The sequence below is a fragment of the Alosa alosa genome, chromosome 1 (assembly GCF_017589495.1).
Source record: "Alosa alosa isolate M-15738 ecotype Scorff River chromosome 1, AALO_Geno_1.1, whole genome shotgun sequence".
In the NCBI taxonomy this organism is placed as follows: Eukaryota; Metazoa; Chordata; class Actinopteri; order Clupeiformes; family Clupeidae; genus Alosa; species Alosa alosa.
Window position 1 is genome coordinate 47860745 of NC_063189.1, and position 27731 is coordinate 47888475.

A 27731-nucleotide genomic window follows, 5' to 3' on the forward strand; every position below is an offset into this window, starting at 1 on the left:
CGATAAAATAGTTTCTGCTGCACGAATGAACAGTGCGGTTGTTTTGTTTTTGGCTTCGGTAGACCTGGTTAACGCTGTCGTTGAACGTGGTGTTGTAATCGACGGCACTTTCACCACAGTTTTTCCTCTATCATCCCCCTCTAAGAAAGTGATCCTTTCTAATGTCCCGCCATTCATTAAGGACGATGTTCTTAAAGAAACTCTTTCCCGCTATGGCAAACTGGTGTCACCCATTAGGAAGATAGCAATATCGACCAATTCCCCATTGCTCAAACATGTTGTGTCTTTTAGACGTTTTGTGTACATGACTTTGAACAACAATAGCGACTTGGATCTCACTTTAAATGTGACGGTGGACGGGTTTAGTTACCCTATCTACGTCTCCTCTTGTTTAATGAAGTGTTTTGGTTGTGGTCAAATTGGACATCTGGTGAGGGCCTGTCCTGAAAAAAGAGATGAGTCCACTACTGGTGGACCTGGGCAGGATAACACTAGTAACAAACCAGTTGAAGAATCCCCTGATATTATTGACTCTCCTAGTGTGGGGGAGGTTGCAGGGGGTTGTCAAGCAGAGGGAGAGGGCACGGTGCCTCCACTAGAGGCTACCCAGCCGCATAACAGTCCTGCAGAGTTGGCAGGGAAAGATAATGGCCAAATTGAACCTGACGTTCCTAGTGGCAACGATAATATTACCTCCCAAAACAGCGCATTAGCTGTGGATCAAACTGATGATAATGATGCGGATGACGAAAGTTCCCAAATGGAGGCGGGGGAAGTAGGCCCAACGTTTAAAATTCCCCGACCCTGACCCCGATTAAATAAGAGGAGACGAAGTCAGACACATGAATCTGCTAAAACTAAAACTGCGAAGGTTCTTACTAACGCTAAAGGTCAAAATGAAGTGATGAATGAATCAGAAAGCGAGTTTGATTCTGACTGCAGTATCAGTTGCAGTATGCGTTTGAGTGGTTTTGCTTCTCAGTCATATACTGTGGACGTTAAAAAATTTCTGTCTCACACAAAGCATGTTAAGAAACTTCAGATTGATAAATATTTCCCTGATGTAGAGCAATTTATGACCAAAGCAAAATTGTTCATTTCCGAAGGTCTTGTCACAAGGCAAGAGTGTTACCGCTTGAAAAAGTTCATCACGAAGTTGAATGTTCTTTTGGGTGACACCGGTAAATAAGCGCAATTTTACAATGTTTAGGTATATGCATAAGTTTCCTCACCAGAAACACCAACAGTAAATATATTCATCCAAATCCTAGTTTCGTTTGCTTTATGGACTACTAGGTGGTCGTGGAAGAGATCGTTAAAACATAATTTGTCTTGTAAGTGGAACCAAAGTTTCACAGGCACCGTTGTGGTAGAACAAAGGACCTACAACCTCATCCTTTCATTGGAGAGTCGCCTAGCGTTCAACGGATTCATTTGTATAAAGATGGGCTTCGCCCAGCTTTTGACGCCACGACATATTTTCAAATGCAGCTGCCTTCCCGAATGCTTTTCTTGGTAGCGTTAAAGTAAACTTGCGTCACCCATAGGACTAGAGTGGAATGCGACACGACAAAATGAAGTGTCGTGCAAGTGGATCGGTACCGTTACTGCAGGAGACGCATAGCGATACCGCGAACGCAGCTGATTGGGCATTAGAGTGGGATGGGCTCTCTTTTTTAAGCCATAACACTTCCGTCAGTGGTGGTGTTGCGATCTTATTTGCAAAGGGTTTTACTCCAACTTCCCATGAATTTGTGGAGATTATACAAGGCAGACTTTTTAAAGTCAGGGTTTTGGTTGAAAATCATGTTTTCACTTTCATTTGTGTTTATGCCCCTACAAATGTAACGGATAGAGTGTCCTTCCTTGACAAGTTGTCTACTACTATAGCTGGGTGTAGCGGTAATGAGTATTTATTTGTTGGGGGAGACTTTAATTGCACAGAACGTGACATAGACAGGAATCATGTAGAGCCACATATGCTTTCACGTAAAAAACTTAGCCAATGTATACACATGCATGATCTAAGTGATGTGTGGAGAGCTTTTCATAAAGAACACAGGCAATATACCTGGACTCATGCTCATGGTAGCATGATTTCCATGGCCAGGCTTGATAGGTTTTATACATTTAGGCACCATCTTAATATTTTTGGGAATTGTGAGATAACCCCTGTGGCATTTTCTGATCATGGGTTGGTTTTGTGTGGGGTCACGTTGAACTCTGTGAAGCCTAAAAGTGCTTACTGGCACTTCAATACATCACTTACTCATGATAAATATTTTAATGATGTTTTTAAAACATTTTGGGCTGGTTTCAGAGAAAGTAAAGTTTCTTTTGCTTCTTTGCAACAATGGTGGGATTATGGTAAAATACAAATCCAGCAATTATGTAAACAGTATACTCAAAACATCACAAGAGACAGAACCCGGTCTATTGAGATCTTGGAAGAGGAGTTAAAGGAAATTCAAAATTTGGCCTACTCTACTGGGACTCTGGGATGAAATTGAGAATCTGGCAGAAAAAAAGAATGCATTAGCTGAGTTAATAGGAATTAATGCTAAGGGTGCATTGGTCCGTTCACGTTTTCGAAGTGTGGATCAGATGGATGTTCCTTCAAAGTTCTTTTTTAGTCTGGAGAAGAAAAATGGACAGAAAAGATTGATCCACTCTTTAAAATCTGAATCTGGAGCTTTATTGACTGGTGATCGTGAGATTCGGAATAGAGCTGTTCGGTTCTATCAGGACCTATACAAGAGCGAACTAAGGGACGGAGAGTCTGACAGCCTTTTTTTAAGAGATCTGCCTCAAATTTCAATTGAGTCCTTTGCCGAGCTTGACGCTGCCCTGACACTGGAGGAACTGGAGAGAGCCCTTCAGGGTTTGGAGTGTGGTAAAGCCCCGGGCCTAGATGGCATTCCTGTCTTTTTGTCTTTTTGGTCGGAGATAGGTGAGGACTTGCTTGCCGTGCTCAACGACAGTCTTGCTGGGGGGGCTCCTGCCAGTGAGCTGTCGTAGGGCAGTCCTCACACTTCTCCCTAAAAAAGGCGATCTTACTGATATTAGGTGTTGGAGACCTGTGTCACTCTTGTGTAGCGACTACAAATTGCTGTCAAAAGTTTTGGCCAACAGGCTGTCCAAGGTAATGGACCAGGTCATCCATCCGGACCAAACATATTGTGTTCCCAGTAGGTCTATTTTTGATAATGTGGCTTTGATTCGTGACATCATACATGTTTCCAAACTTCTTGGAATTGATGTGGGGTTTGTTTTGCTAGATCAAGAAAAAGCTTTTGACAGGGTGGAGCATAGGTACCTGTGGGACACTTTACTTGCCTTTGGATTCAGTGAAGGCTTTGTAAGAAAGATCAGGGTTCTTTACAGAGATGTAGAGAGTATACTCAAAGTCAATGGTGGGTTAAGTGCTCCCTTCAAGGTTGGCAGAGGTGTAAGACAGGGCTGCTCTTTGTCTGGAATGCTGTATTCTATAGCAATAGAGCCTCTTTTACGTAGGTTAAGAGGGGCATTAAATGGTCTGTCTATACCTGGCTTCTCCTTTCCTGTTTGTCTGTCTGCCTATGCCGATGACATAGTCCTTTTAATTAGCGGGAGAGGGGATATAGAGGTAATTGTTAACATTTTAAGAGATTTCGGGTCAGTTTCATCAGCCAGAGTTAACTGGGCTAAAAAACTTGCTTGGACAGTGGGGGGAAGGGGTGCCAGGGCTCCCTGATGGGTTAGTTTGGAAGAAAGATGGTTTTAAGTATTTGGGTGTTTTTCTGGGGGATGACAAAGTTTTGCAGAAAAACTGGGAGGGGGCAGTGGAAAGTATTACTGGGCGGCTTGAAAGGTAGAAGTGGCTCCTGCCTAAGATGTCTTACAGGGGGCGGGTACTCATTATAAACAACCTGGTGGCCTCATCCTTTTGGCATCGTCTGGCCTGTGTGGATCCTCCACCAGACCTTCTGAACAAGTTGCAGTCTGTTGTAGGGAACTTTTTCTGGGATAAGTTACACTGGGTTCCACAGTCAGTTTTGTTTTTGCCAAAGGAAGAGGGGGGACATGGTCTTATACATTTCCATAGCAGAACTGCTGCTTTTAGGTTGCAGTTTGTGAAAAAGCTCCTTACTGGACCCACAGTTGTTGCTTGGAAACTTCTGAGCTGCACAATTTTAAGAACTTGTGGGGGGCTGGGGCTTGATAAGTCACTCTTTTTGACAGTGCCACATGGGGTTGATGGTTCTAGGTTGCCTCCCTTCTAACGCACTCTTTTTAAAATTTGGGGCATGTTTAATGTTCAAAGGCAGGGGGCAACAACCTCCTTACACTGGCTTCTACAAGAACCTGTGGTTGGCGGCGCAAGAATGGACATTTCCTCATCCGATTTCCCTTCACTCCGGAGGAGGTTTCTTGATTCAAGGATTGTGACGTTGAAGGATGTAGTAGACCTGGCAGGGTCAGACTTTCGGAACGCTAGGAGGTTTGCTGCCTCCATTGGACTAAGGTCTCTTCGTGTGGCCACACAACTCCTGGATAAGTGGCGCACTACATGCAACACGGGTGAACGGACATTAATGAAGGATTATTGCTCAGGAATGGTGCGGCCTGACGTGTTTGATGTCTTTCCTGCATTGGTACTTTCACCTATTCTGGATGAGGGTGCTGGCCTGCTCCTGTCAGGCATAACCACTGTTGGGTTGAGCGTTGCCACGGGAAAACAGTTTTATCATGCTTGTGTGAAAGTGTTTAATAAGAAGGTCTTAATGAGTAGGGTTGACACACCCTGGCGGGCTGTTTTGAATTTAAGTGTGAATGTGAAAGCCGAATGGGGAGCACTTTACAAACAACCACTGCCTAAGAGGGTCGGGGATTTGCAGTGGAGACTCCTTCATGGGGCAGTTGCAGTTAATGCCTTTGTCTCTGTCTTAAATCCAGCTGTGGGTCAAGATTGTCCTTTCTGTTTTCAGAGGGAAACAGTTTTTCATGCTTTTTTGCACTGCTCAAGGTTGAGGCCACTGTTTACAGTCATGGAACACTTGTTTAATTGTTTTAATGAAGAGTTCTCCCCAGAGACTTTCATTCTTGGTTTCAGATCAAAAAAGAAAACAAAATGAATGTAAACTGTTGAATTTTATTCTGGGTGAAGCCAAGATGGCTATTTATGTCAGCAGAAAAAACTAAATTGAGAATCAGCCTGGAAATGATGTGTTAGTTTTGTTTCCTGCTCTTGTCAAGGCCAGAGTCTTAATTGATTTCCGGTTTTACAAACTCATGCAGAATCTTGAATCTTTTGAGGCTGTGTGGTGCTGCAGACAGGCACTGTGTTCCGTGATTGATGACAATTTGCACTTTAGTCAACTTTTGTAGTCCTTTTAATTTTTTATTTTCTTAACATATTGTAACGATTTGATAGCGACACACACAGTTGTCCAATCAAAAGGTTTATTAGCTGAGAACGAGAGCTCACAGACCAAGATACAGAACACAATACACACGGGGCAGGTCAAGCCGACACACACACTACACATACAGGGGAGGACGCAGCCCCCTACACAAAAAGGATCACACATGAGGGAAAACTAAAAGGGAAACATGTTACACTAAAGACACTAACTTTACACTTATAACTTAAGAGAATAACGACATAAACCCCCCAAATGTGCGCTCTCGTATCCCAGGATGCCCTGCGCGGGAGAACGCTAACACTGTCTTTTGCGCCGACGTTACATAGCTCCCCCAACAAGCCATTGCCGTCCTCAGCAATGCCCACGAGGTAGCCACATGCTAACGTCGGCGCGCGTCGCCCGCCACTCAGTTCAGTGCGACAGTACCGCCAACTCACGTGGGGTGCACGCTGCAGGAGCTCACTCAACGGGGCGCCACGCTGCTAGCAATCCAGTACGGGCGTGCTAGCAGCCACGTGGCCGACCCGCTCGTCACCAGCTCCCTCTCAGCAGCCGCCCTCAGGCTGCACTTTCCGCGGCGTGTCACCGCGGCACTCCTCCTCTCCTGGCAGGACCCTAGGTGGCCTTTTCAACCGTCGACACTGTACCAAGCACCGGGGTTCGAGGGGGGTCAGATGAAGCTGCACCAACGCCACTCCGCTCTGTCGTTTCACCAACCAGGACAGACAGGCACCGACTCCGCGGCAACCGGACCACGCTGAGCTCTCCCGCTGCAGCTACCGTCTTCGGCGTCCCTCCTCGTGTTGCCTCCTCGCAGAGCCGTCCTGCTCTGCTCCCGGCCCGTTCCACTCCCTCGCGGCCTCAGCGAAGGCACGACCCCCGAGATGGCCATGCTAACGAACTCCCCACAACGAACTTTCTTTAAAGGCGCCGGCCAACAGGCCAACTAGAACGGGCGCCCACACAGCACGGTGCCTCTCACACGCACCCAAAAGTTTTAAAGTTCAGAGTTCAGAGGGCCTTTCCGTCGAAGCTGCCCCACCGTCGTGAGTTCGCTGCCCTCAGCGGCTCCGCCAACCGTCCATCGTCTAGGAACCTCTTCCTCGCCGCACTCCCTCGGCTCTGCTCACGCGTCGCGGCTCGCCATGGAGTCAGCGCCCAGGCCAGCGTCTTTCTTTTTTTTCCAATAATCTCTCTCTCTCTCTCTCTCTCTCTCTCTCTCTCTCTCTCTCTCTCTCTCTCTCTCTCTCTCCCCTTGTTCTCTTGCAATCTTACTTCTCTATTTCCTTTTTTTTTATCTTTATGAAATTATGCTCTGTATGAATATCATTCTCCATCTCTTTGTCCATTCATCTTTCTGCTTTATGCTGTAGCTCTGTCTTTCTTTTTCACTGTTGAGTTTGTACTTCCCATCAGCTGGCATTCTTCACAAGACGCATTCTGTCAGAGTCCAGACTGCTGGGAAAACAGAAGCTGCTCCCTGGAGTCAGCGCTACTAAACACACAGGCCATTAGTCTGGTTACCAAAGCAATCAATCAGCAACTGATAAACAAGTTCAGAGGGACAGAGTTCTTGGTTTGGAATCTGGTCTCAAAGTGGAAGGTTGAATTCACTATGAGAAGCCTATCTTAACCACAAGGGTCAGTATTATGCGCATTGACATTTTAACTGGCCGGAACAATTCTTTTGACCTGTTGTGCGGTGGCGGTGGCGGCACAGCATCTACTGTATATCCCACCAGACACAGTTCGCACTGTTCGCCTGTTCCATTGCATCAGAGGTTCTCTCTGGTACCCTGAGGAAACTCAAATATTTCAGCATCACGTCAGCCTTCCTGGGATCGGCCCCTAATGGAATTATTTTTATTGTCATTTGACTTGACCATAAATGTCCTATGCTCTTCAACCACAACTCTGTCTGACTTGAAATAACAATGTGTATGCACAGCCATCAATGTTTGCTTTTTTGCATGCATGTAGATTCATTGATTTTTGTTTGCAATAACTTGTGCACTCCAAAACATTCCTCTCGCACCTGTTTATTTCATTTATATTTTTTAAATTAATTTACCCCTCTCTCTGAAGTTAGAAAATCTAACTAAGGCCAGAGACTGTGTCATTGTATGATATTTAAAGTCTCAGTCAGCACCAGACTGTCATAATTTGTTCGAGCCATGAAAGGTGACCATGCTGTTTGTTTGAATGAAAGTAAATGACTGAAAGGACAACATTCATCATCAACTCATTTACAAGCTGCATCTTCAGGTCGGCAATAAAGACAGCAGATCTTTGAATACCTTTAAGGTTATTGCTTCACTTGAAATGTAAGAAAAAAATAATATTTGAACTGAAATATTCACTTTGTCAGAATTCGATTTATATAATTCAATTTGCAACGCTCCATGCATAGTGCTTAAGTTCTTGCTGTGGAATGTCTGCTCTGACGAGTCTCCTTATCTGACAAAATGTGTGTGTGGTTAACAAAGTAAGAATTGGTGAATATTTTCTCTAAAGAAATAGCAATGAACCAGATATGGCAATTCTGTTTCAGATTCTATTTCATTTCAATTCTCATGGCTCAAGCCAGTGGACATTTGCCTATTATAGGGCAGAAATCATTCAGCCAAACATGTCATTTATAGATTGCTGCAGCACTACTGGTTGAGAAACAACCATGTCTCTTTGTCACGAGTTATCTGTTTGTTTAGCTCACATACCATTTGTGACTAGAGTTGCCTTTCACTCAAGTGCAGCTGATTAGCTTGTTTCTGGCAAATAGTGCTCTAAACTTAACCTTGGGGTGGTGTAGGTCATGACTTTTGACCTAGCTGAGGCCATATTAGTTTTGTTGAATGGCTTGATTTGAATGCACCTCAATGGCTTGTGAAAACTAAACATCACTGCCTTTGGGGTTAACCATGATGTATAGGGGGAACATGTTTTGATAAAGCCAGGAGACCAATGACCCCCTGTGTTTTCTATTTGCAGGCATATTCATTTGGAGACCTTGCTATTTAATGTAATGTGGATTATCTCCTACTTCTGAATAGAAGGCTGAATTCATCTTATTTTTTCTGAGGACACATCCCCTGAGCCTCTCTTTCTTATGATGTAGCTCCATCGTGTACCTCACGTGTGCTAATGGGGGTCATTACATCACCATGTTAACCAAATTACTGGGGGCAGCTGTCTAGAATTCTCTGGAATTTCCACGGGAGAGTGAAATCCTTTCCCAGAAAGCCATTATCATCCTGAGATCTGCTAATTACAGGCTGTTGACATGAGCCTCCCATCACTTTATCTCTAAAAGGACAAAAGTATTTCTCTCTTGCTCTTTCCCTCTCTCTCCTCCCCTACTCTGCGTATGAAGCCTGAAACATGAGTGGGTCCAAGCCCTGAAGATGGAGAACCTCAGTGACAGCCACCAGACAGCATGCTGAGATGCTTGTAAGGAGAGCATGTTTGTTCCACCTCAGGGGCAACACTGAAAATTGGTGCGCTTTGTCTGACCCCGGCTCTCAATTCTTTCTTGTGGTCATTGTTTTAGCCACAGGTATGGCTGCCCCCGAGGCGTTCCCAGGAGCCTTCAGTTGACTAGCGGAGTCTTTAAAAGCAAGTCGGTGAAAGTCCTATTGGCTTCTCAGGCTGCCCTGGTGGTCCTCATGCTTTTGTTATTCCTGTTAGGCTTTGAACAATTCCCCCACCCTTTCAAGGACCAGGAGTCCACTATCCAATTGGTCTGACTTAAAAGCTTTTATTTGTGTAGGTTTAGTCATGTCTCTGACTGACTTGATATCATTCATGACTAATGGCTGATGCAATGTATGTTGCCTATGTGAGCTTCTCATACAATTGTTTGCAATTGTAGTCACTTTTGCAGTATGCTAACACCTGCACTGGACAATTAAATTGATTTAAAAGCATCATGTATCAATGTGCTTATTCTTTCCCGAAGTCACATTAATAAACGAAAATCCCAATAAAATTGGATTTGTTGCCATAAATAAAAAGCCAGGTAGGCCTGCCATCAAGTTAGGAAATAATGCTGACTACCAACTGAGTCAAATATCATGAGTGTCCATGTAGAAACGGCATGAGGAGGACTAAGGCGGCGGTCTACCGAGGGATTTTGAGGAGTCGGATTTCAGTGTCCGTGGGCCAGTGGAGACTCAGAAAGACCGTCTTTGTTCAATTTAGTTCTGTGGGCACTCGACAGAGAGAGGGAGAGAGAGCGAGAGTGAGGAGGGAGAGTTGAACGATTCTGGAGGATATCCTAGTGGGAGGCAGTAAAGACTTCTGCTCTTAGTATTTTCATTCTCATGGAAAAGTACTTCTGCCGTCACTAAACTCAAAATGAAAATTTGGTAAGTTTGCTTAATATACAGTTCAACAACTTATATTATTATGCACCGTTAGGCTATGCCATTGAGTTGTCAGTAACATCACTAATTTCACCACAGTCGCGCTACGTTGTCCGTTGGTGTTCATCTGATCCTGGTATATCACGCCGTTTCTGCCGTCCAAGTGATTGAAGGTATGTACGTGTGTTGTTACTTAAAACTGTAAAAATGAACTGTTAATTCTATTCAGTTTCAATGGATCACACATTTGACTGTCGAGTTCACGAGGGTATAGGCTACACTACAGCTGCGGTGCAAGCTATTAGATTAATTATTGTTTTGATCTGAAGAGATTTTAGAAGCTGTATATTCATACATTCAGGGTTTAGAGAGTCATTGAGTTCCAAATAGCTACATTTCAAGGTTTACTCATTAATTGAAAATTAATTTATTTTTCAGTTCAGTCAGTTCAAGGAAAACCTATTCGACCATGTTTTCAAATAAATGATCTCTTAAAACACAGCAGTTGTCCTGCTTGAGAGGTATTTGAAATTAATGTTTTTGAATGAATGACTTTAAATGGGTCTATTGCTTTAATGTTTCAGACTGAGCGTGGGACGTTTTTGGAAGTTATGCATCCTGATATGAGAATTTGAAATTACCTTCACTTTTACACCAATTCTTACTTTTCCCTAAGATGGCAGAAAGACTCTGGTGTTCATCACCCTAGTCATATGTTGCTCTTGGTCAATATGATCTGGCAGAACATCTCTGAAAATAATTTTTAAGTGATGGAAGTTGTTACTTGCTACGAACACATAGTGTCTTGAATAGTGCGGATCTTTAATTTGATTTGGATCAAAGGCGGAACAATTATAGTGTCCTCTGCGGGTGTGGCTCTAACTGTCTTTAAATGGGTTCAATTGAAAAGGACAACACAACACTTTCAGTAGTGGACTACACAACACTTTCAGTAGTGGACTACACCACAACACTTTCAGTGGTGGACTACACAACACTTTCAGTGCTGACACCTCTTGTGGACTAGTTCTCAAATGTATTGTGGTGACAAGGTTACAGGGGAAATTCAGTTTGCTGGCTCTGGATGTAGCCTATTTGAGTTTTTGACAGGAGCTTATGAGCAAGTTAGTGAGTTCAGCACGTGTACTGACTACTCAAGCGCTTCACTGGGTGAACAGCTGAGGGCTCCAGGATGCGCATGTGATTCATATCATTTGAAATTTGGCTAAATGACGGGCCCTCAGCCACAGCCGATAACTTGATTTCACAGAGGTATTCATCAGCTGCATCTGGCCTGAGTTAGCTGGCGCCGGGAACTTTTGATTTCATCATGCCCTTACTGTGAGCTCTGATATGTACGTAGACACAGCTTCGCACACTCACACTCACCCCAGTTCACCTCCGAGGACCGTTGCCTCATTGGCCCTCAACCCAGTTCTCAGTAAACGCTCCAGTATCATGCCTACGCTATACTGTGATCGTGTGGGGCAGCTTATCTCTCAATTGATCACTGCTCTATTGTTCTTCGAGTTGAGTCATTGAGACTGTGGTCCCTGTTGGTGTATGAGGAGGACTGACGATGCTGCTTGCACTTGTTGTGGTGGTGCCCTCCACCACTCTGGTTGCCAAGTGTGTATGTGTGCACACTCCCCAGGGGCCTGGAAACAGGAGGGCTGTGGTCAAACACAGCACCTTTGTGTGATCTGAAATGGCTGCTTCTCATGTAAATCTGTGCTCCTCTTGTGTCCGGGTCTGTAAAAGCGCAAGGGCTTTGTTTTGGGGGGTCAATGCTAAAGTCGGGAATGAAAGCCTTAGCCACCTCCGCCTACTGTCCTGTGTACTCAGCAGACCCCTTAAACTCGAGTCTTTAAAAGGACGTCAGCATGTCTGTGTTGTCTGTGATGTCTGCAGTGTTCCGAGCTGTGAACAGATATGGTCATTCAGTCTCCGCTGTTGTGTGAGAGTGTTGCAACAAGTGACCTCTCAGGTTTAAGACCTGTTGGTGCTGATGTCTTTGTCAAGCCTTGTCCTGTCCCACTGTCTGCTGGCAGTGCGGGGGTCACTACACATAGATACTGTACAATACGTTAAAGCCCAGGTGTAAACGCATGGTGTGAGCTAAATATGACATGATGTATGTTGACATGTTATTTATAAAGCACGTTTAAACATGACTTGCATCAACCAATGTGCTTTACAGAGACCAGTGGGAAGCAAACATATAATATAACAAATAAGACAGAGGCAGGCCATACAAAACACATCATAAAGCAGACCATACAAATACACGAAAGAGACAACAGTACAAGCAGGGCTCTGGTCAAGATTAATGGGGAAACGCTAGAGAGAAAAGGTTCTGAGCTGGGATTTAAAAGAGTCAGCTGAAGGGGCGAATCTGATGTTGTTCCACAGTTTGCGGTCAGCGACAGCAAAGGCACGGTAGCCCCTGTGCTTGAGATTGGCCTTCAGCTCCTTCAGTAACCCCTGCGTGGCCAATTTAAGGGACCTAACATTAGAGTAGTGGGAGAGGAGGTCTGAGATGTAGTGGGGGGGTCTTTTCCATTAATGGCTTTGAAAGTAAAAAGAAGGACTATAAAATCAATTCTGTAACGAACCGGAAGCCAGTGGAGAGAGGCTAGAACAGGGGTGATGTGGTCTCGTTTCCTTGTGCCTGTTAACAGTCTAGCAGCTGAAAATAGACTGTGATTAGTTATGTGTTGAGTTGTGCACTGAGATGAGATGAGTTATAAAACCATCATTATCACCATTTGACATTGTAGTGGAAACCAAGTATTAATTCGGGCTGATTTTTCTCATTTGGTGTCCAAGAACCTACCTCTGGAATGATGCATTGTCATTGCTGTTTATGATCTGTTTTCATTTTACAGGATTATATAGCTTTAGCGTTTTCTAATCTTTCCCAAATACTTTCTGAGCTGTCACTGGAAGTCAGAGATAAACCAGGAGTTGATTGTGAAAGGAAGGGTTTTACCCAACACAGTGAGAAAAGATATGTGTTCATCAAGAAGAAAACCATTTCAGTAAACCACATCAGACTTCATATTCAAACAGGAAATGTGTATCTGCGCTGTAGCTGTAGCCTGCCCCAGACATCCAGTCCGAGCTCACAAAAGCTGCAATTCCCCACCACCCCTACCCCCCTTCATGTTTTGGATAAAGTCCCAGACTAGCGCTCTGATTTTTCCTCCTGAAGTAAACTTGGGAATAATGAGCAACTGTTGGAGGTGTTTCTAAGATGCAATGTCACAGTCTGCCAAGCCCTGGGAACATGAGCATGCTGTGGGTGAAATGAAGACACTTGCTGCTTTGTAGTGCACGGTCACTTGACCAGAGGGAAATTGCTATTTTCAGCTTTTTATGGCAAAGATGATCAAATTAAACATATTAGTTCATCTGTAAACAGACGTCTGTGTTGTGCAGAAGAAGAGGTTTAACTGAGGGTGTTTAACTGAGACATGTGCTCGGTATATGATGTTACAATTTATATCTAGAAGCTACAGTGAGAAAAATGCTGTATTTGTCCACATTCATGTACATAGACTTTGGTGTTTGAACAGCTGAAAGTGCTTGTAGCTGTGCATTCTGTCTCATCAAAGTGCAACTCTTTATTTTATGGATTTATATGATATCCTAGAGACTAGATAGACTTCAATCCTTTAGACTAGATACTTTCCTTGTCCATTTCCTTGTTACTGCTGCTAAGGACCCAGAGGTCTTGTGAAAGTAAATGCGCTGTAGCTCTGCTCTGTGGGAGTTTCCCTGCACCTCTGCCCTGTCACGGAGGGTTTCAGAAACACAGCCACTGAAAGGCAAATCCATCACCTCTGTCATGTCCTGTTATCTCTGGTGCTTGTTGCACTGTAGGAGCTCTGGAGGATTATGAAAATAAGATGACATTTTGATAATGCATTGATGCCTCCATTTGTATATTTTACACTACTGTATATTACATTATTCCTAGGTATCAGTACAACATTCTAAACATCCTATATGGTGTACTATTTACATTGAATAGCATAAACAAGTGTATATGTGTATTTTATGAAAATCCCTTCAGACTAAACATCTAACTCTCCATGCTTTTTAAGTGTCTTTACTCTTAGTTCAGTGGGAGTCTGGTACTTGCCAGCATTGTGTGAGATTCCTCTGCTTGAACCGGAGGTCTGGTCATGGTTTTGTTTATAATATATAACTGGCATTCTTCACATGTATGAAATGCCTGGTGATTGAGGAATAAATCAGTGAAAAAGCCTAAACTAAGTGTTCTGTAGCCATTTGAGTCAGGTGTGGATTTTGGGGATTCGGGGATTTACCTGTGGAATAAAATCAATAGTGGCGTATTATGTTCCTCACACAGCTCCTCATGGGCTGCCCTCATCATAGTGGTGAGTGTGGTTTGAGCATGATTTACATGTACATTATCTTTGTCAGGCCAGAGCTAAATAATAAAAAAAAGCGAAAACACATTTTCATGCATGATAAGATGGGCTTTCAAGAACATGTTCTTTCCCCCCAAATTACCACTTAGAACACTAAATCTAATGTAGGTCGAACAGGGGCAAGAATGCAAACGGCCTCTTTCTCTCTCATTCAGAGAGCACACAGCTCTCATTGAAATGTACATTTGAAGTTGCGTGTGATGTCATCATTTCAACTCTGGGATGTGTGTTTGGTTTATTGGAGTTTTGGAATGGTGTTTTATAACAGAGAATGAATGAAATGGACAAGCCACTGGTCTTGTCTGGAGTGTCACAGCGTCTCCTAACTACTGCCCTGGGAGGCTGGCCAAGATGGCAGTTTTAAAGCGCAGACTGGAGTGTGACTGTGTGGTCGGGCTTAGAAACCTTTGGCAGGCTCAGTCTGGTGGTGTCTCTCTCTCTCTCTCTCTCTGTCTCTCAATCTCTCTCTCTGTCTAACCTGATTGGATGTTTTAATGCTGGGCCATGCTGTTCACCCCAGCAAGGACAGCCAGATCATTAGCAGCAGATTTGGGGGAAACTGGTGCATGGGTAATGCACTCGTACTCAGATTTACCCCAATCAACTGACACACTATGCACAGCCTAGACAACAGCCTCAGAACCGGTGGCTGAATGCAGATTGACAGCAGATGTATTATTCAACCTAACTCATAACGATGGACTTGCCCTATAAAGCCTATGTATAATAATCAACAAAAGTGCTAAAGTGAAATGAGGTTTTGTGTAACAGACTCACCTGCCCCATGCTAAAGTAAGCCCCAGCCCCCTGTATGTGTTTTTTTCACCCCATGGAGGACTATTTTTTCCTTTTCTTTTCTTGTCTCTTTTTTCTTACTTTCTCTTCTTTTTTCCCATTATAATAATGATCATAAGGAGACAATACAAAAATACATCACTCATGTATGTGTTTGTGTGTGGTGTGTTTGCAGGTGTCAGAGTGATATTTATTGGTCACTTTGCCTGTCATAACATGGACTTAAGAGAGAACATCTGCCGCAGTTCTGGCAGCAAGCTGCTTTTTGCCCTGTATGCGATGGCCCACATGTTTTCTCTGGCCTCTTCCTGTAGTACTCGCCTTCTCTCAGTCAAGTGGCCTCAGCACTCGTGCCCTCTCTGACCTCCAAAGCAAACTACTTACCTGAGTTCAGAGTGTCAGCACACACAGGCGGCACTGTGGTCCAGGGAATCATGGCTAATGATGCTCTCGGAGGCGTTTACTCACGGTTCTGTCAGGAGGGCCGCTCTTCAAAGACGTGGTGGCCCGTAAGAGACATCAGTCATTTTCATTCCCAGTGATGTAGAAGTGCAGGCGGGTAAGTGAGAGACCACATTCTCTTGTTATCCATCAGAGCCTCAGGGTAGATGTGAGAGTTCTAGTTCTCTCAGGGTAGATGTGAGAGTTCTACTTCTCTCAGGGTAGATCTGAGAGTTCTAGTTCTCTCAGGGTAGATGTGAGAGTTCTAGTTCTCTCATGGTGCAGCTTTTGGCTCTTTCACTTGTCAATCAGCCGACAGTCGTCGACACAACCAGCGTTCTTCAGAGATCGCAGCACAATACTACAGAATTATATAGCACAATTATTTTGTGCTGGGAATTGAAATGCAGTGGGGATAAGGATGTGACCAAAATTTGACTTACTATGGGCAAAAGTGACTGGTCTGATCATCCACCAGTAATTGGTTGTTCGTTGTTCTACCTGACTCACAACACCTCTGGTCAGTTCTTCTAGTTATCTGTAGACTACTGTATCATCCACCACCTCACCCCTGGTCTCTTCCATACCAGCCCTGTGACACTAGAGCCACTAGGGAATTTTGCCACCACAGGGTTTGTTGCATTTGTTATACAATGAATGTTGGTATACATGTTAGAGAAACGGTGTTGGAACCTCTTCAGAACTTTAACCGCAATCTCTTCTTGAGGGTTCTCTGCTAAACTTTGCTTTTGGTTCTTTGCCCACATTCTGCTTTTTAAGAGGAACACTTTCGTTCCAATTTTCCTTCACAATTCTGCAGAAAGGTACCATGGAACTGTTATTTAGTATTTCAAAAAGACTGCGTGGGCAGCTGATTTATAAATGTTTGTTTAGGGTTTATTTTACTGTTGAATATTTTTAGCATCATCAAACTATACAATTAGATTAGCCTTTATCATAGACTGAATTCATTAAGTTTATCTCAATAAACTTTGACTCCAGTGGCTTTCCTCAGATGTTTATCCAGCTGATTCATGCAGCAGGACCAAATACATGTGAATGTTTCTGTCTATGCGTTGTGTGTGTACAAGAAAACAGTGAGAGAAAGGGAAAGGGGTGGAAGGTGAGAGAGTGGATGAATAGGTTGCTAGAAGCTGATTCTGTTCCCATGACTTCCACAAGTAATGGAGTTTACGTGCTTGCTTCTTACTCAGTCCCATAGCTAATGCACTTTTCTATGCATGGAAAGATAAAGTATACAAGTATACAGTGTGCCGCCACAGAATGTTTGAAGTATATATTACATTAGATCTGCCACGCACGATAAGAAGCATCAGCACTGAGCCAGACTACTCTTAGGAGGAGTGAGTGCATACGACGAGGTTGCTTCAACAGTAGCTTCTATTCGGTCTTATTTCTTTCGGAAAATACCACCAGTTGAAATCAGTCTTCCAGCTAACCACACCAAGAAAAAACAATCTGAAAGCATTTTGCATAATCACCAAATGTGTGTTGTTATCTAAATTCCTGTATGATTCCTTACAAGTCAACATTAGTTTTTGATAGAAATATACAATGGGTAATGGACTTTTGAGTGGGGGAAAGACCTGCCCAGTTTATCACTGAAACAAATGATTTTCCGTCTTCTATATCCCTCCTAACAACTCGCACCCCGAACAGGGACGGCTGAGCTGTGGTGCTCTAGACAGTCCATTCTGACCTCCAGCTGATCGAATGAGTGATTCTGAGTGCAAACAAGGGAGCATACTTTAGTTGCAGTGTGTGTGTGTGTGTGTGTGTGTGTGTGTGTGTGTGTGTGTGTGTGTGTGTGTGTGTGTGTGTGTTTGTGTGTGTGTGTGTGTGTGTGTGTGTGTGTGTGAGTGAGGTGTGTGTGTGTGTGTGTGTGTGTGTGTGTGTGTGTGTGTGTGTGTGTGTGTGTTTGTGTGTGTGTGTGTGTGTGTGTGAGTGAGGTGTGTGTGTGTTTGTGTTTGTGTATGTGTGTTTGTGTGTGTGTGTGAGTGAGGTGTGTGTGTGTGTGTGTGCTAGGGGGGTTATTGTCTGGGGATTCCTGGCATTCTCCTCCAGGGTGCTGTGGATATCAGCTGCCCCCTGGGGGCTCTGCATCACAATAACCAGCCTTGCTGACATGCACTAGTCACTAGTGTACCCACAACCAACTCCCAAATCCCAAATCCCTTACTTCTGCCTGCGATCTTTTACACCTTCAGGCACATACCATGATGCTTTGGAGGCACACAGCAGCTTTATGTGTTTTATTGATGAAAATTGATACTTTTATACATTATCTTATGTTGAATAAGTATAAAGAATATTTTGTCTGAGTTAGTTAGTTAGTTTCTTTAGCAATTTAGTTATTTGATGGATATATTAAGGGAAAAATAGGAACAGAGAAGATTTATAGGGGAGGCACTTTCCAAGGCAGTTAGACTAACAAAATGTGTTACACTCCTATGAGTGGGGAATGTTAATTTATTTTATTACATGATCTTCTAAACATTCTCAAGTGTACACCAAGCCTGCCTGTGCTAAAGTATGGCCCTTTATCTTACTTGGTAACACAGGCCAGAGCACTGCTGTTAAATGGGATTAAATGTAAAGCCCCAGTGCAAACATAGAGCCAGAGGTTTGCTCTTCTGAGCATGCTCCAGGAAACTGCATCAACTTCAACATCGAGAGAGAGAGAGAGAGAGAGAGAGAAGAGAGAGAGGGAAGCATGTAATGAAAACACACCTGAAACAGAGGCAGCATTCAGTTGAACATCTACACCAGAGTGAAATCCCTTTTATCGAATGCACGTCTGCTGAAGGCAGAAAAGTAAGGCCGTATAATTACCTGACTCAGAGAGGCAAACAGACAACCTCTGTCTGACTGTCCGCACCGAGACCCTCCAGGCTGTGTTTACAAACTGCTGCCTTCTGATTGGTTGAGGCAGTTGTCCGTCAATGTGCTTGCCCTAAATCACAGGTGGAAAACTGCTGTTTTAGAAATTGGTTACTATGCAGCTGTGAGCGTCCTAATAATTATGCAGATGTGAGCGTCCTGATAATTATGCAGCTGTGAGCGTCCAATCTATCTCATACTAAAAGCAAAACATCTGCTGTTCTTGAGTTTTAAAACAAATGATAGATGGAAACAAGGTAGGACAGCAACAACGGTTTTGGTATTTTTTATGAAAAGCCATAGGTCCATTCAAGCTTGAAAACGTTCTGCAAACCTTAGTGGACAGTAGGACAGGAGTATCTGTCTGTCTGCATTACCACAAAACACACTGCACTTGATCCACAGCCCAAATAGTAAGGGGGGGGGACGTACCAACTCAGCCAAGATCTGTTATGAGTGATTTTGATTTAATGTGGCTAAGTACTGTTTTTGTTCACCCGCAAAGCTTCCTCCGTCTCGCTAATTGATTACTCAGTCTTGGCCTCTGTCATCTCTCGTCGTCTCATTTGCCGTGATGCTAAGCCCCTCCACCTGACCCCTCCACTAGCACAATGGCCTGGCTAAACAGGGCCAGATTTGCATATACCGTGAATAGAGAGCAGTAGAAGAGAGGGCCATTCTCTCGGTTGATTACAGTAAAAACAGGCTCCCAGTTTGATTAGAGTCCACTAAACAAACCCCAAACCAACATGGGGACCACTGAGATGCTCATATATGTTGATACGAGCCCTGTTCGAAAAATCAATGTAGCTCCTTGATGCTCATGTTTTAAAAACATAAATGAAGAAATAGCTTTTTCTCTTAATGCACATTTAAAAAACACTCATATTATGAACATACATCAAAGACTTACAGCAATGCATTTGGTTGAGATTCTTTCACTCCTCATTGTGTTCATTGAACCTGACATACTTCCCAAATTCTCACTGCATTCTTAAAGTCAGTCAGAATTAACAGTACCAAGTGCTCATTCAGTCACACTTTCATTTCACTTGCCTGGTAGACATGGTTGTTTGTTATTGGTAGGATGTCTTAGTGGATAATACTGCCACTGAGTGGATAATACTGTACCCAACAGTTGAGATTTGTGTAGCAGAACTGTTTCCTTCTGCTTTCCAAGCCCAAATTCTGCTATGATTATCAACCAAGAAAACGGTTGGTAAAGTACTGTGGTCAGCTTGGTGGAAACCTAATGTTGTAGCAGAACTCTCTAAACCCCATTCTGTCCAGTTTTATTGCATCACATTGGGATGTTATGTGTGTGCTAACAGTGATCAAAATGTCAACCAATTCTGTGTTATGTGCATGGATGAGTCAGTGTTTGAGTGTTTAAGGTGTAAGGCATGTGAAGTGAGGGAAGATTGAGTTGCCTGGGAATTGAGTTTGCAGAATTAGCAAACACACAGTAGTACCTAACTGAAAGCTTAGTCATCTCTATTATTTATTATCTCTATTATTTATTATGATTTATTAGTTATGTGTATTTCATCTAATTTCTCTGTGTTTACCACAATTTCTTTTCAGTGGGTCTATTTTTATCTGAAAGGAACTTGTAGGAGTTACATGCAGTGCTGCTGAGAAAAGAATGAGTGGTAGGACAATAATCTGCCCAGAAGGTGGCAGTAGAGCACCGCAGCTTTATCAGCCAACAACTTTGACTTCAGTGTGTCTATGGCAAGAACCAGAGGCGGACAGAGTACACAGCTTCATTACTTGAGTAAAAGTACAGATACCCTTTGCTAAATTTTACTCAAGTACAAGTAAAAGTACAACAGTCAGATGTCTACTTAAGTAAAAGTACTGAAGAACTTGTTTTTAAAAGTACTTGAGCATTAAGAGTACAAGAGTAGCCTACATTTTTTTCAAATATTGCATTACTACTGCCACAGTGCTTACATTTATGTACAAAAAGACCACAGGAATTGATAGCTCAAAGGGGTAAAGGGGTATGCATCTACAACCTATGTTCACTACAGAGGACACACGTCTATTGGGTCTCAGGAGGATATGATATACATAGACATCAATTTTCTTATTCACTGGACAATTACAAGGTGAAAATTACAAGGAATTTTTTTTTTTTTAAGCCTTTAATCAGACAGGACAGTGGAGAATGACAGGAAGTGAGTGGGAGAGAGAGTCGGGGTGGGATCACGGAAAGGACCACGGGGCGGGAATCGAACCCGGGTCACCGGTGTACGGTGCAGGTGCCCCAGCCAGTCGCGCCATTGCTGGGGCCATTACAAGGAAATTTTAACTAGCTGTTATGACATTATGAGCCACTGTGCTGTATTTTGTTTGCGTTGTAAGTTACCCAGTAAATGCTTTGCACAATTCTAGATACACTGTTACCATAGTTCACCCCATCTTACCCGGACATCAAGTCATCCAGCCAGCATGTTGCCTTAACCAACTGGAGAGCAGGCTCCAATGGTCAGCCAGTGTGTTGCTGAGGTCCAGGTGGGTGGGTGGATCAGTTTGTTGAGTAACTTCATGACAAGTATACACTCTGGGCCAGATGTACTAACGCGTTTGCGCCCAATTCAGGCGTATTTGTTTCGCAACGTGCGTGTAAAATCATTGCGAGGTATGTAGGCTACAAACAGGCCGCAATGATGTAAAAGCACAAACTGCCTGTCGCGGGAACTGAACATGGCTAATTGCGTTTTTTGTGTGATTTTGATCTGATATCAGTTTTAGTTGCAAAATACACTGAAATGCTAGCTTATATCTCTAAAGCAGTGGTTCTCAAAGTGGGGACCCCATAGCCAAGGGTCCGCATAATAATTAGCTTGAAACAAAGTTGAGGTTTATCATTTTAAAAATTCATATCTACAGATGACTCCCCTTTTCACCCATAAAACAAGCAAATTGAGAGAAAAATTGAGAACCCCTGATTTGAAAAACCAACACTGTCCTTGGACTGGACAGTCATAGAGACCTAAAACAGATCAAAATCACATAACTGCAATAATCACAAGACAAAAATCCTTGAGAAAGTTGTCTATAAACAGCTATATGACCACTTAAACTTGAACTGCATTTTTGAGAAGCTACAGTCTGGTTTCCGCCCCCACCATAGCACAGAGACAGCCCTACTTAAGGTAGTCAATGATATTAGATTGAACATGGACAACAACCTTCCCTCCATTCTTGTACTACTTGATCTGAGAGATGCCTTTGATACGGTAGACCATGCCTTGCTTCTCAGCAGGCTACAGCATCATGTTGGCCTATCCGGGTCTGTCCTTAATTGTTTCAGGACATATCTTTCTGGCAGAGATTTCTTTGTCTCCCTTAGTGACCACTCCTCTGCCACCACTCCCATCACATCGCGGTGTCCCCTCAAGGTCCATTCTCGGCCAGTTCTATTTAGTCTGTACATGCTCCCACTGGGAAACATTATCAGGAGACATGGGATTGACTTCCATAGCTATGCTGACGACACCCAGCTTTACCTCTCTGTCTCCCCCAACGACACCAGCCCTATTGCCAATCTCATTCAGTGTATTGAACGGATGAATACTTGGATGTCTAATAACTTTCTACAACTGAACAAAGACAAGACAGAAGTTTTAGTCATTGGCCCTAAGCCTCAGAGGGAACTTATCAGTAACAATTTAAACACCCTGGCACAGAACATCAAACCCCTGGCCAACAATCTTGGTGTGCTCCTTGATCCAGACCTGAACTTTGAGTCACATATAAATCATGTCACCAGTTGTGCTTTCTACCATCTCAGAAATATTTCCAAAATGCGGCCTCTGCTCACCCAGGCTGACCCAGAAAAGGTACATGCTTTTATTACTAGCAGGCTTGATTATTGTAACGCCCTCTTCACTGGCCTATCAAAAAAGAATATTACCAAAAAAGAGACCAAAAAGAGAGCTCACATTACCCCTATTTTAAAATCCCTTCACTGGCTCCCTGTCAGTTTTAGAATTGATTTTAAGGTTTTACTTTTGGTTTCTAAAGCCCTAAATGATCTTGCGCCTGTCTATATATCTGACTTGCTCTCACCGTACCTTCCATCACGGCCACTCAGATCCTCAGACTCCGGCCTCCTAGTTACTCCCAGGGTGAGGACCAACACACATGGGGAGGCAGCCTTCGCTCACTATGGTCCTGCCCTGTGGAACAGCCTGCCACTTGCGCTAAGGATGGTCCAATCAGTTGAACTTTTTAAGAAACATCTTAAGACATACCTTTTTAGCCTTGCCTTCTCTTAAATCCCTGACCATTCTGGAATTGTAGGTCTTGATGTGTCTGTTCTGTATACATATGCATGTGTGTATACATCTCTTCATATTTTATAACTTTTGCACCTTGATTTTATTTTTTATTTTTACACTTTTTTACAGCAATTGTATTGCTTTTATCATTCTTTTTGTTTTATCTTACAACCCCAAAACAGAAAAAGTTGGGACGTTGTGTAAAATGCAAATAAAAACAGAATGTCATAATATACAAGTCTTGTAAAGCCATATTTAGCAGCAAAAAGGACATAGACAACATATCTAATGTTGAAAATGAAAATGTGGACTATTTCATGGAAAATATATTTTGAATTTGATGCCAGCAACATTTTTCAAAAAAGAGAATGTGTGCATGTTTACTAAATTGTGCTGCTTTTACTCTTCATTTAACACAATTTAGTAAATGTTTAGGAATTGAGGAGACCATTTGCTACAGTTACAGAATGGCAAACTTTGATTGGTCTAACCACAGGAGTTTTTTCTATATTACCTCTGTCCATTTTAAACAAGCTCAGGCCCAGATAAGAGGGTGGTATTTTTTCTGCATCATTTTAGCTGTTACAATTTTGGCTGCAGTTTTGAAATGAGTATCAAACTTAGTAACACTGTATACAATCATGGTTATCAGAGGTTTTCCTGAAAATATCATACAATGACAGGTCTGAAACAGGTCTGGTGTTGATGCAGTGACATCTGAGGTCCAAAAGACCCACGGCCATCCAATTTGTTTTGTACCATTTCCCTTATTTTGTAGATTTCTCTGGATTCTCTGAATGTTTTAATATATTATGTCCTGTAGATGATGAACTCCCCAAATACTTCACAGTTCCATGTTAAGAAGCATTAAAATTACATTGTTTCATCATTTGTCCACACAGGTTTACACAGAATGATGAACGCATACATCTTTACTTCTAAGAGACTCTGCCTCATACCCAATCATGTTGCCTGTTACCCAAATAAGTTGTGGAACATTCCTCCTTCTTCATCATTACGCAACTTTTCCAGCATTTTGTTAACCCCATCCCAACTTTTTTGAAATGTGTTGCTGGTATCAAATTCAAAATAAACATACATCTTCCATTAAATAGTCAAATTTGTCATTTTCAACATCTGATGTTGTCTGTGTGTCCTTTTTGCAGCTAAATATGAGTTTAAGAGATTTGCAGAATATTACATTCTGTTTTTATTCGCATTTTACACAACGTCCCAAATTTTTCTGTTTTGGGGTTGTATTTCTAAGTGCTGTTGTTAAGCACCTTGTATTGCTGTTTGCACGAAAGGCGCTTGATAAATAAAAACTGAATTGAATTGAATTGAATAGAGACAGTTAACAAATAGCCTATTAGAGGGATGGCAACACTGGAACTCTCAGGGGAAAAAAACAGAAACAGGAATTTACTTTCAGTATATTGATAACAAAAACAACAATAGAGACATCAGGGATAAATAAGAGCCACATCATCTTTGCTAAGTGGACAGTGCATTAGTGGAGAGCTAATTTGGTGCATGCTGAAAGCTGTCTCTCAACTTCAGATTAAATGAATACAAAGATGTTTTTACAATTCAATCTATTTCTTGTTTTCAATTGACTTTGGCAATAGCCAATTTATAAAGATATTTATTTTATGATATCCTAGTGAAGGCAATGGACAGTTTCAAGTGCATCAACTAAACACGATTCTCATAGCTGGGCGCAGACAGTGGTGTACGAATATGAATTCGAAATCTAATAGAAATCTTCCACTGGATGCAAGTTGTTTACCAGATGTACAGCACATGTACTGAAAGGTGATGCCCATGGTTCCACAACAGTTCTTGGAATTCTAAAAATGGACAACAAAACATCTAATTGTTCCATTGACCGTGATGGCCTTCCTATGGAGTTCAGCACTTTTAACGCAGGCTTTACACTGGGGAATAAATCCTTGCCATTCCACCGCCAATGGCTTCTGACAATAAACCAATTAACAGACACGAAGGGGGCCTGTGGCAGGGAACAGGGTTTGGGGCGGCCAGCGGGGTGGCTCACCCCTCCTGCCCCCCCGAACCCTATGACTCCCCGAGTCCGCTGTTCCCTGCATCCCGCCAGGCCTCGGTAATTAGAGCAGAGCAGCCCTGACCCTGCCTCACATGAAACGGCATCACACGCAAACGTTCACTTCCTACCCGGGGCCTCCACTCCTCTTGCTACCAAATCCCTTATTTAGCCGCCGTTAGTTCACCCGCGACCTTGCACCGCTGTCATGACCACCACTGCACATGACAGTCAGTCTTCTTTACCCTAATCACATGGGTACTGGGTGGGGGGGCACTCGGCAGGTAGCTGTGTTCACAGGGGCGTGCAACATGTGGGTTACAGAGGAGGATGCCCTGTTGGTGTGTCTCCGTGTTTGAGTACATGGCGGAGCTACACACAGCAGATGGTGTCGCTTGCCTTTGGTTTTGGATGTGATGGAGTCAGGACGTCTCAGTATCTCTATCTCCTTGTCAATGTTCCATATCGCTATTAGAATATCTTTCTCTATCATCTGTCTTTCATCTCTCTCTCTCTCACACACACACACACACATTTGTACAAGCATGGACACATCTCCGCCCTACGAATCAAAACAAGGCCCTCTTTGTCACCGGCTGCTGTGATCAGTGGCCTGTGGACACTTGGCTCAGGGGGCTTTTGGCTCAATGAAGCTTTGCCTCGATTTGCCCCTCTGTTTTTGCAGGCCAATTTTCCCATGTCTCAGGAGCTGGAGTCTATCCAGGGTGCAAGTTTTAAATATGTCCTCCCTGATGACAGATGACAATCCAAGACTAAACCATAGCATCATTATAGTTTACTTTGAGTGGAAAAACAATTCCTCTTCACTCACTCTGGCATTTGCTCTTTTGGATTTGCTTGGTTTAAGGACCTATTCTGAGATCATTCCCCAAGGGTCTGCCATGTTTAAGCAGACTTGACCAATTTGGAGCTCCTGTCACTCTTGTAAAAGGCCTTGGGAACTATTTGGGTGCTTATGACGATATTAGCAGGAAATAATTAGGGCCTGGACGAAAGAGTCAGGAAGCTGAGAGGAGTTGGGAGCCTGTGCAAGAGTCAGATCCCAGTGCTGTGGCAGGTTTATTGGCAAATCCCAGTGCTGGCTACCTTCCCCACCCCCAGGTCAGTGGTACGCTAGCACTGGCACTGGAGTGGAAGGGGAGGGAGAGGGACTGGGGGAGAGAGTAAGACAGAGTGTGAGAGGGACACAGATAAGCACCGAGTGAGTATAGAGGGTCAGAGATGCACACGCACACGCACACGCACACACACACACACACACATACAGAGAGAGAGAGAGAGAGACTGAGTGAGAGTGCGTGAGTGTGTGTGACTGAATTTGACTCTGGACAATCCCGTTGTGATGGAGGGTCTTGCAAAGTAAGGCGGACGTTGAGCTGCTCGGTTGAATACCAAAGTCTGTGTGGTGCTGCTCCGGGAGACTCAGGGGGGGGGGGTGTTACCGGGGGCCTCTCACCGAGGGGGGCTCCTGCCTGGGGCCGCCGCTACAAAGCCGAGAGGTGCAGGAGGGGCAACGAGCCCCGCAGTGACAGCAGGGGTGCACCAATTTCTCTCCATGCCCTCTCCCACCGCCGGCTCAATTGGAATAAGCCGCTGTCTCAGTGCTGACTGCTTGCTTGTGAAGTCCTCCCGTACTGGTCGGACATTTCGTTGTGCGTGACGGGGAGGATGCATGCTGGAGTCCTGTGGTTGTGCTACCTGCTGGTGCTGTGCCCACCTCAGGTGGACGGCCAGTGGTGGAGGCTGTTTGTGCGGAAAGTAGAAACCACGGTACCCCCAGTGGCCGCCACCGAGGCCCCCACCACTGCTGGGAGGGAGCCTGCTGTGGCCACAACCATGCGGGGGGACATACTGACCACCGTACCAACCCCCCCTGAGGAAACAACCAGCAGCAAGCCCAGAGCTAGGAGGAGAGCACTAAAACTGTGGAAGAGTGGTGAGTTTGTTATGAGAGCAGAGATAGAGAAAAGAGAGCACTAGGTGCTATCTATCTGCTAGTTTTGTATTTCAATTCAAAACAGGCTTGTTATGGTTTGGCTCATTTAGATTATATGCTTATTGTTTTTACTGGAAGGAAGAAACTAGCTGAAATGCCTCTGTTGGAAAGAGTTTGCTGTGTGTTCTTGTGTAGGGAGTGAGTGAGTGAGTAAAGTAAGCCTTGCCCATTAACACTTTGGCATTAGATATGGTTATGGTCACGTAAGCTCCTTTGGAAGAATTCTATAAACCAAGTGGCTGCAGCATGGAGCCAAGTCCCACAGTAGGATCATGTCTGAGATTAAGTGCCCAGTTATGCAAAGAGCACAATGTCCCACAGAATTGCAGAATTGGGCTCTAATTGAGGCAGGTCATCATTCAGTGCCACGCCAGGCTGTGTCATGACACCCCTGATTCCCGAAAGCAAATGCTGAAATCCATATCACATGATATTATAATAATAGGATTAGAATGGCAATCGTCCTGGAGCTTGGGCGAAATTAGGGTCACTGTGTGAGTCGTGCAGGGGGGCTCTTTGTTGTGTTTTGGAGAAAAGGATGATGCTGAACATGCTTCTCTGCATACCTCCATACTTAACACATTTAATGTTGGTATGATCAACACTACACATTCGGAGTAGTGTTTTACATCTTAAGACTGTTTGTTCTTTGTTATTGTCTTGTCCCTGGTGTTACAGATGTGTTCAGTCAGAACAGATCACTTTTATAGAAGAAATGTTCAGCTGGATTGTATTTTTTTTTTTAGTTCACGGTAGAGCCTGGATAACAAATTGAAATATTTAGAGCATGTCTGTTTTGCTTTTTGACCAAAAAATGTGCTACCTCAACAAAAGAAATTTAACTAGTAGTTTTTCCTTTCTTCCTATTCTTGGCTTTGAACACTTTTCATATATCCACTGAGTTACCTGGGCTGTCTGTCTGTCTGTCTGTGTCTATTTGTCTGCACTTCGAATAATTGGCCACACACCACCTTGGGCCAGCCTTGCCTTGACTTGT

General features: G+C 43.6%; 2 protein-coding genes across 7 annotated transcripts in view; both read left to right on the forward strand.

Moving 5' to 3' along the window:
* The first annotated feature begins 4364 nt into the window (after positions 1-4364).
* LOC125303492 lies at positions 4365-22655 on the forward strand. The gene is made up of 4 exons (XM_048257301.1): positions 4365-4634; positions 5861-6024; positions 6126-6275; positions 21725-22655. Exons 1-4 carry the CDS (start codon positions 4365-4367, stop codon positions 22650-22652), a joined length of 1512 nt encoding a protein of 503 aa, XP_048113258.1. The 3' UTR covers positions 22653-22655.
* A 3580-nt stretch (positions 22656-26235) lies between these two features.
* col15a1b (collagen, type XV, alpha 1b) overlaps positions 26236-27731 on the forward strand; it is a 33699-nt gene continuing 32203 nt past the window's right edge. For all 6 annotated transcript variants that reach the window (XM_048258775.1, XM_048258785.1, XM_048258794.1 and 3 more), the window contains exon 1: positions 26236-26674. In XM_048258775.1, the coding sequence (XP_048114732.1) occupies positions 26407-26674 (268 nt within the window). In that variant the 5' untranslated portion in view covers positions 26236-26406. The remainder of the gene's footprint in view (positions 26675-27731) is intronic.